The 10164-nt window shown below is 37.4% G+C and overlaps 2 protein-coding genes across 2 annotated transcripts; both read right to left on the reverse strand.

Annotated features, from left to right (window-relative positions):
- Positions 1-132: 132 nt before the first annotated feature.
- LOC117965802 (GTPase IMAP family member 9-like) lies at positions 133-5326 on the reverse strand. Its single transcript, XM_059016233.1, has 2 exons — positions 5052-5326; positions 133-1639 (listed from the first exon to the last, which is right to left on the reverse strand). Exons 1-2 carry the CDS (start codon positions 5149-5151, stop codon positions 855-857), a joined length of 885 nt encoding a protein of 294 aa, XP_058872216.1. The 5' UTR covers positions 5152-5326; the 3' UTR covers positions 133-854.
- A 1145-nt stretch (positions 5327-6471) lies between these two features.
- LOC117965800 (GTPase IMAP family member 7-like) lies at positions 6472-9309 on the reverse strand. The gene is made up of 2 exons (XM_034910930.2): positions 9233-9309; positions 6472-8257 (listed from the first exon to the last, which is right to left on the reverse strand). The coding sequence occupies exons 1-2, from the start codon at positions 9246-9248 to the stop codon at positions 7422-7424; spliced, it is 852 nt and encodes a 283-aa protein (XP_034766821.2). The 5' UTR covers positions 9249-9309; the 3' UTR covers positions 6472-7421.
- Between the last annotated feature and the right edge of the window lie 855 nt (positions 9310-10164).

Consider the following 10164-nt stretch of genomic DNA (forward strand, 5'->3'; position numbering starts at 1 on the left):
GAGACCATCTTTTGTTCTGTAAACCATGTGTCAAAAAACAGCACAGAAATCAAGCGTTGCACAGTGATTGAATTTATATTGGAACAGTGTGACATTTATTAAACAGCACAGGAATCAAGCATTGCACAGTGATTGAATTTATATTGGAACACTGTGACATTTATTACATGAAGCGGACAGTTTAGGCAAACAGGTTCATACATTACAAAACACATTACATTTATATTTCTTAATTGAAAACAAGCAATGCATTAGAATCATTAAGTTGGTCAGAAAAAAACCCAAATGTCATTTTCCTTTTATTTTTATCAATGTCCTCTTTTTATGTGTTTGCAATCATTCTTGCCATGAGAGTGGTTCTTATCCAAATATATTTTTTAGATAAGTCTGTGTTTAGGTGCTTTGACTGAGGTTGATGGAAGGGGAGGGGAGGGAGGTTGGTGTTATAATTTATTGCTCAACAAATGTCACTTTTTTAAACCCACAGGGAACAGTTATCCTCTTTAAGGTGAAAACTGCCGTCAATATCTCTTATTAAACCCGTGATGCCAGAGAGCAATAGGATTTTGACTATTGACTGCTGAGTGATGACTGCAGAGTCCTCATGTTATACTGTATTAGCCAATTTGGTTGCAAGTTTCAATAGAATGCCAAAGAACCCTGTTTTCTACTGCCTTGTCTGGATCATAAAACCAGCCTGTTACTGGTATCACCTTCCAGTATCCAACGGGGGCGGCCTTTTGATGTGAATTCTGAGTACAGTTAGTAATGGAAACACAAAGCAGGACATTAGTGGTCATTTGCATAAGAAGGAGACATTTCATTCCTTGGAAAGGATCTTACAATCTACAATGCTATGATATACAACATCCTTTCTCCTGTTGCAACTTTTCAATTGCCTTTTTATACTCCTTCTTAAGATCATCAATTTCTTTATTCTTCTTCTTCTTAAGATCATCCATTGCCTCTTCATTCTTCTTCTTAAGATCTTTAATTTCCTTCTGGAGCTTCTCTTCAGTTTCCTTTCTTTTCTTCTCTCGCTCGTAGAACTCGCTGGCGTAGAAGGGGATGTCGTTTTTTTTCACCATGTTCTCTACTTTCTCCAGAAGTTCTTTGATCTGCTCCTGATCCTTTAGGTCTTTTCCATTGATCGCATGGAACCTGTTCCCACACGACTCTACCAGCTTCTTGAAGCCTGTGGGATCGTTGTTAACAACATCCTCAATTTGTTCATCATCCAGACTATCCCTATGAGTGAAAAGCACCATCATGTATTTCAAAGCATCCTCACCAAACATCTCCTGGATTATCTGCATAGTTTGCTTCTCTTCCTCAGTGTATCGACCCACCTTTATCACCAGGAGGAAAGCATGGGGTCCCGGAGAGGACATCTGAATGCATTTCACCATCTCACTTAGAATTTCCTTACTGGGGAGCTTTGTGTCAAACAAGCCTGGAGTGTCGACCACAACAACACGTCTCCCTGCAACTTGTTCTTCTCCCCTCTCACACGCCGTTGTTATTGAGGTGGGACTGAGTGAAGATTTAAACTGTGTTTTGCCCAGAATGGCGTTTCCTGCTGCACTCTTTCCTACTCCAGTATTCCCAAGTAGCACCAACCGCAAAGAGTTTCCACACACTGTAAAAAATAAATAAATAAATAATAAATAAATAAATAAAATCTGTATTTGTAAGTGTACTTCCAATGTCAAAACATGTTCACAATAGTTTAGTCTTGTTGTTGGAATTTCATATCAGCTCCATTCAGTGAGGGTGGTTCGTAACTCCTACCTGAGACACCAAGAGCAGGGTGACCAGATTTTCAAAGATCAAAACCGGGGCAATTGATCAGACTAATTAAACCATTTATTTTAATGATTATTTAAATAGCCATCCTCTCACCTGGTATTATAGAGGAGGCTGTGTGGTCCAGTGGTTAAAGAAAAGGGCTTGTAACTAGGAGGTCCCTGGTTCAAATCCCACCTCAACCACTGACTCATTGTGTGACCCTGAGCAAGTCACTTCACCTCCTTGTGCTCCGTCTTTCGGGTGAGACGTAGTTGTAAGTGACTCTGCAGCTGATGCATAGTTCACACACCCTAGTCTCTGTAAGTCGCCTTGGATAAAGGCGTCTGCTAAATAAACAAATAATAATAAATAATTATCTTTTTGTTTTGTTTAAGCAGTTGTTTTGTGTCTAATTAGTTTAAGAAGCCATATTGTGTTATAGATATTGCATACTTTTATATTGAGTTTATTAATAATAATAATAATAATAATAATAATAATAATAATAATAATAATAATAATAATAATAATAATCATTAAAAATAGATTTACACTTTGGCATTTTTTGTACTCATTGCGTCAGGCTTTATTTAGTAACGTTGTTGATGTGGTTTAACCTGGTGGATTCGGATGCTTGCAACCTTTCGCTGCTCTATCTGGGCTAAATCCTGCCAGAACTCAACAGCTACAAAATGACCCTATTACACACAATTGCAGAGTCATGTTTAATATAAACTCAATGGAAACGCATGGCGCTCTGAGGAATAAGCAACGTAGGTCTGTGTTAATCACTTTATAAAACCAATGTTCTGGATTACCCAAGTACTTTCTTTTTTAATTTTATATTGTTTTCACTGCAGGTGCCATAAACGAAGTAAAGCGGTTGTTTACGTTATTTTGACAAAGGTATTTGAGTGTGTCGCACTGCAGGAAGTGGCTGAAAACCGGGACTTTTTAAAGATTTTGAGCAAAGTGTCGGGACACCGGGACCTTTGATGGAAAACCAGGACTGTCCCAGCTAAACCGAGATGTCTGGTCACCAAATCAAGAGGGAGCATGGAGATTGTTATGTATTAATATGTGTTCTATGCATTTGTAACAGTATACGTTAATAGTGCTAATATGCCACCCAGTGGTGAGTATTGGTAATTACCTTTGGAAAGGGTTGCCAACAGGCCACATATTTCCGGGACACTTTAAGACATGTCAGGGTTTGAATGAATTGAATTTATTTAACATGTAGTGTGCGTGTGAATTGCATGAACAGTCGCTAAACGAATTGAATTGTTTTGCTAACTAGTTACTAAAAGCGCACACCTGACCCGGGACGGGAATTACTTCCTGTGAGGACCGTTTTCATCAATCAGACACAGCTCGCTGATTTGCTGTATTTGTCGGATTGTCGTGGGACTGCGTGAAAGAGTGCAGATGAGTGCACGATTCTCTATAACGACGGAATTGCACTATTTTGATGCATATTGTTTACCATATACAATTTCAAGCAATACAATTAATATAATGCTGTCCCAATAGAATTGGCACCGCAATTAAACAGTTCAACACATTTATTAAAGCTGCTCACGCAATTCACAGGCACTTCACTTGTTGATTTAAAATCGATTTATTTGTGGTATGGAATTATAGGGGCCAGTTGGAAACCCTAACTTCAACCAGGATATGAGCAACTTTGGGCCAGTTCAGTGAGATCCAGGATCCATATGACAGGATTACCTACAAAGTTTTGATATTCCATCCATCCATCCATTATCATTAACCGCTTACTCCTTTACAGGGTCGCGGTGAGCCGGAGCCTAACCCGGCATACACAGGGCGCAAGGCGAGAGTTTTGATTTTAAGTCTATAAATATCCATAACAAATAGAATCCAAACACAACGTGATTTTCTGAGAAACGTGCCCCTGATGCGCCGGTCGGCATTTGTATTTGTTCTTTTGCAAGGGATTTAATACTTGGTGACGTATCCGTTTCTCTCGTGTTCTTCAATCATTCTCTCTTAGTATTTCAGTTTAAGCTTTAACTGATATGTTTCTATTGAAACCTCGTTCCCTTTTATTAGCACCAGTATAAATGCTCATTTGATTACTATGCAGGTTAAGGTATAGTAGAACCTAATATTTTAACGCTACTTCCTGTGGCCTTAACTAAAATGCATTATTAATTATGGATTTTCAATAATAGTTTAGACTCTAAAATGTATTCAAACACTTACAGTTGAAATCAGTGATCGAGGTCTGGGTTAACAATATTAAACTTGCAATAAAGTGTATACAGTATTAGACAAGTGTAGCTGTTATAAACCACCCCTTTCTTTCAGGACTGTGTGATTATGAGGACCCGCTGGATGTGCCTGCAGTGATTTTAAATGCTAAAGAAACATTACAAAAAACTGCAAACAACATGCGTGTGATATTCAAATAGTGGAATGGGTAATAATGGACATTCTGCAACAGCCAATTGAACTGCAACATAAACCCGTTTACTTCCACTTTGAAATGGGAGTGATCCATAAGCAATCTTCTGGCCTATTCATCAAAGTGTCGTTTCCCAAAAATACTTCTTAATTAATGACTGTTTTGCAACAGTTTTCGCGACTGTTTTTGTTTCACCAAAATGGCATACGTTCTTTCGTTTCGAAACTATTTTTTTGAAAAAGAAAAAAAAAATGATCAATCACTTAGACTTAAGAAAAAGCGTAAAAAATGCTTCTGGGAAACTAAAATCAAACGAAATCTCAAAACTGACATTGATAAATGTAGCCCTTTATCACACACCTTTACAAGTGTGATAAGTGCAGTTTTGCAGCTGCGTTTTTGTATAATTCATAGTTCCCTTGAAATGGTGCCAACTATTGCTCAGACAATAGACGAACTTTTAGTACTGAGGCCCAGCGCGATGGGTTAAACGTTTTTATTATTATTATTATAAGTTTACATATTCTGTCCAAATTATTTATTTAAATTATTTATTTAGAGGTCCACCCACGAAAAGAAAACAAAAAGACTAAACTGAACAAAAAATCTACCACAATAAACGCAGTACAGGACGGACATGTTTAAAATGTTTGTTTTTAAAGTTTAGCCTGTCGAAAACGAAAGCAAAAATGTGCAAGGCTGCAGTACTTTCTTTAGACAGCTTATTAAATTTCATCAGTTTGCCTCCCGAGGCACCCACCCTACATCCCAATACCACTGTACACACAGAGAGTTCACATCTTTATGATACTATACACAGGTAGATACTCACAGCCGCACCCCGCCATCACAACTTCTTTTAGAAATGTTTTAATACGACACTGGAGATGAATGCGTCTTCCTCTTATTAATGCGTGGAATGAAACAGACATTAGCGCCACCTACGATTCAAGGAGACTGCAACTGTGATGTCACTGTTCTGAAAGGATTCTGCAGTTTAATGCAATTCTGAGGGGTCTCAAGTGTGACTATGATGTCACTGTTCTGAATGGACTCTTCAGTGTGATGGAATTCCGAGAGGTGCCTCAGGAGTGATTGTCTAAAGCAGGTGATCTGGTCAGCCGTGATCATGTTTCTCAACAGAGTCATTTTTATTCAGTAGAAATCTTCACAGCCTTTAAAACGTTGGTAATGTAGCAGCTTTTTTGGCAAGTTTCACGTGATTTGATTGGCTCTTGTAATTCTGATATATGCATAAATCCCGATTACCCACAATATATAGTACCAATCAGCAATATTCATGTTCTTTTTGTCAACTATAACTAGGCAGACAATTAAACTTGAAGTTATGAAAATACTTAATCATATCAGAAGCAGCCAATCAGCAGCTGCTAACACCATTCGTGTCACCAGTACCTATGCAGATAAGAATATTGAAAAATAGCTTTAGCGTTCAGTTTGATACAAAAACCTACAATCCAAGTGGCTTTGATCCAACACAGGATTTCCTGTTTCTGTGGCTTACATGCTCTTATTGTGTTGTGTGCATGGAAAGCTTCCATCGGTTATTACACTCAGCTTGCTTCCACAGAACCCCTTCATGGAAGTTGCTAAATATAGCATTATTACCTACATGCACCCCTACATAAAGCAGGGCATGCTTCAGAACCTTGAAGAAGCCTCTCCTCGGCTCGCCCTGAAGCCTGTCTGCAAACTGACACACAGACACTTCAACTGTATTGGTGAGTGAAAAAGCTACCAGGTCACTTTTGACCTCAGGTGCGGTTGTTTAAAGCCGCGCTGACGTGGAGAATACAGAGCGGTACAAACTGAGAGCGGCACGGCTGATGTCATGAGCAGCGTTTCTCTGTGATGTGTCGTGGAGTGCAGAAGGAGAAACGTGAGCTCTGATTGGCTGAAAGATCCTGAACAGTCTATAATAAAACTTTATTTTTAAAATCACTGAAACATATATACCATTTATAACCAAAACATTATTATTATTATTATTATTATTATTATTATTATTATTATTATTATTATTATTATTATTATTATTAATAATAATAATAATAATAATAATAATAATAATAATAATAATAATAATAATAATAATAATAATAATAATAATAAATTGCTACTAACTGTGTATCAGAAATCCTCACAAGATGACTGGGCATCCAGCAATCTAAAGCAGACCATCTGTAAACCATGTGTCAAAAACAGCACAGAAATCAAACGCTGCACAGTGGTTGAATTTATATTGGAACAGTGTGACATTTATTAAACAGCACAGGAATCAAGCATTGCACAGTGATTGAATTTATATTGGAACAGTGTGACATTTATTAAACAGCACAGAAATCAAGCATTGCACAGTGATTGAATTTATATTGGAACACTGTGACATTTATTAAACAGCACAGGAATCAAGCATTGCACAGTGATTGAATTTATATTGGAACACTGTGACATTTATTACATGAAGCGGACAGTTTAGGCAAACAGGTTCATACATTACAAAACACATTACATTTATATTTCTTAATTGAAAACAAGCAATGCATTAGAATCATTAAGTTGGTCAGAAAAAAACCCAAATGTCATTTTCCTTTTATTTTTATCAATGTCCTCTTTTTATGTGTTTGCAATCATTCTTGCCATGAGAGTGGTTCTTATCCAAATATATTTTTTAGATAAGTCTGTGTTTAGGTGCTTTGACTGAGGTTGATGGAAGGGGAGGGGAGGGAGGTTGGTGTTATAATTTATTGCTCAACAAATGTCACTTTTTTAAACCCTCAGGGAACAGTTATCCTCTTTAAGGTGAAAACTGCCGTCAATAGCTCTTATTAAACCCGTGATGCCAGAGAGCAATAGGGTTTTGACTATTGACTGCTGAGTGATGACTGCAGAGTCCTCATGTTATACTGTATTAGCCAATTTGGTTGCAAGTTTCAATAGAATGCCAAAGAACCCTATTTTCTACTGCCTTGTCTGGATCATAAAACCAGCCTGTTACTGGTATCACCTTCCAGTATCCAACTGGGGTGGCCTTTTGATATGAATTCTGAGTACAGTTAGTAATGGAAACACAAAGCAGGACATTAGTGGTCATTGGCATAAGAAGGAGCCATTTCATTCCTTGGAAATTAAGATTCAATCAAATTCAATTTAATTTAGAAGAATCCTACAATCTACAATGCTACGATATACAGCATTCCCTTTTGTTCTTTAAGTACTCATCTTTCTCCTGTTGCAACTTTTCAATTTCTTTCTTCTTCTTCTCAAGATCATCCATTGCCTTTATATTCTCCTTCTTAAGATCATCAATTTCTTTCTTCTTCTTGTTAAGATCATCCATTGCCTCTTCATTCCTCTTCTTAAGATCTTTAATTTCCTTCTGGAGCGTCGCTTCAGTTTCCTTTCTTTTCTTCTCTCGCTCGTAGAACTCGCTGGCGTAGAAGGGGACGTCGTTTTTTTTCACCATGTTCTCTATTTTCTCCAGAAGTTCTTTGATCTGCTCCTGATCCTTTAGGTCTTTTCCATTGATCGCATGAAACCTGTTCCCACACGACTCTACCAGCTGCTTGAAGCCTGTGGGACCGTTGTTAACAAAATCCTCCATTTGTTCATCATCCAGACAATCCCTATGAGTGAAAAGCACCATCATGTATTTCAAAGCATCCTCACCAAACATCTCCTGGATTATCTGCATAGTTTTCTTCTCTTCCTCAGTGGATCGACCCACCTTTAAAACCAGGAGGAAAGCATGGGGTCCTGGGTAGGACAGCTGAATGCATTTCGCAATCTCGCTTAGAACTTCCTCATTGGAGAGCTTTGTGTCAAACAAGCCTGGAGTGTCGACCACAACAACACGTCTCCCTGCAACTTCTCCTTCTCCCCTCGCACAGTCCTTTGTTACTGAGGAGTCGCTGAGTGAAGATTTAAACTCCTTCTTGGCCAGGAGTGCATTTCCTGCTGCACTCTTTCCAACACCAGTCTTACCAAGTAGCACCAGCCTCAGAGAGTTTCCACACACTGCACAAGAAAAAAAAAATCCATTATCAGAAAACTTTAAAAAACAAACCCAAGTGTGATAAGTGCAGTTTTGCAGCTGGGTTTTTGTATAATTCATAGTTCCCTTGAAGTGGTGCCAACTGTTGCTCAGGAAATAGACGAACTCCTCCTAGTACTGTACAGGCTCCAGGCTATGACCACACGGGGTTTAACTTTGTTTTTAATACGTTTACATCTTCACTCCAAATTATTTATTTAGAGGTACACCCACAAAATAAATAAACTTAACACAAGAATATCTACCGCAATAAACGCTGCACAGGATGGAAATGTTTATTTATTTATTTATTTATTTATTTATTTATTTATTTATTTATTTATTAAGTTTAACCTGTCGCAAAAATGTGCAAAGCGGTACTTAAATAATTTATTATAAAATGACTCTATTAAAAACAAATAAACACAGGAAGTGCAGAAAACGATGGATAAACTTCACAAGAATATTGAATGTTTCCTTTCGTTTTCAATATTAATGTCAATATTATTTAGTTTCACTTTAAACTCATAAAGCGATTAAAAAATATATTTTACTTATTCTTTAATTAAACAGAGGCAAATACACTGAGGCTACAAAGGTGAACTGCTCGAGAAACGTTTTGTTGTGTTCAATTTATTTAATATTAGTAACTTTTGTGCGACAAGTACACCGAATACGTAGGCGGGCACCGATAGTGAATTCTGAAATATTTTTTTATTCGTATTTACTGTACATAAGGGAACTGTTAGAAATTATAAGATTTTTTTTTAAGTTTAAACTGTCGAAAACGAAAGCAAAAATGTGCACCGTGAATACATTGTCTGCAGTACTTTCTTTCTTTAGACGGCTTGTTAAATTTCATCAGTTTGCCCCCCTTAGGCACCCACCCTACATCCCAATACCACTGTACACACAGAGAGTTCACATCTTTATGATACTATACACAGGTAGATACTCACAGCCCCACTCCGCCATCACAACTTCTTTTCGAAATGTTTTAAGACGACACTGGAGATGAATGCGTCTTCCTCTTATTAATGCGTGGAATGAAACAGACATTAGCGCCACCTACTGTTCGTGGAGACTTGAACAGTAGATAATAGACTAAAAAACGTATGTACAGATTTTTTTTTCCGAACAATGTTCTACGTGTATAAGTTGTTTCTAACGGATAAGGACATTTGTCAATTAATGTGAGGAGTCTTTTTGTGGTTTTGTTAGGGATTTTTATTTAGCTGCACGCAGATATGCGCGTCTGTTATTTGTATTTATATCATTTGCATGTCAAAAAAGCGCCCTACATTACAGAACTGTAAACAGAAGTCACATGGTTACCCTATGCTCAGTACACACCCTGTAAGTAACTGTAAGATGGGCCATTTTGTTCCAAGAAGCAAAGTCCGCCTTTATTGCATGGAAGACAATAAAGGTGAAATGGATACATGCGGTACAAGGTACGGACCCTATGAGTACGGCATTTAAATAATTTATTATAAAAATGATTACTGAAAACAAATAAACACAGGAAGTCGCGAAAACGATGCATAAACTTCACAAGAATATTGACAGTTTCCTTTCGTTTTCAATATTATGTCTTTTCACTTTAAACTGTTAAAGCAATTAAAATATATATTTTATTTATTCTTTAATTAAACAGAGGCAAATGCACTTAGGCTACAAAGGTGAACTGGTCGAGAAACGTTTTGTTGTGTTCAATTTATTTAATATTAGTAACTTTTGTGCGACAAGTACACCGAATACGTAGGCGGGCACCGATAATGAATTCTGAAATATACGGTGATTTCACGGCTGTATTAAGAATATTTCAAAACAGTTTATATTCGTATTTACTGTAGGGGAGACCGGGGTCAGTTGTAACAAGGGTCGGTTG

Source organism: Acipenser ruthenus, chromosome 52, assembly GCF_902713425.1.
Source record: "Acipenser ruthenus chromosome 52, fAciRut3.2 maternal haplotype, whole genome shotgun sequence".
Classification (NCBI taxonomy): domain Eukaryota; kingdom Metazoa; phylum Chordata; class Actinopteri; order Acipenseriformes; family Acipenseridae; genus Acipenser; species Acipenser ruthenus.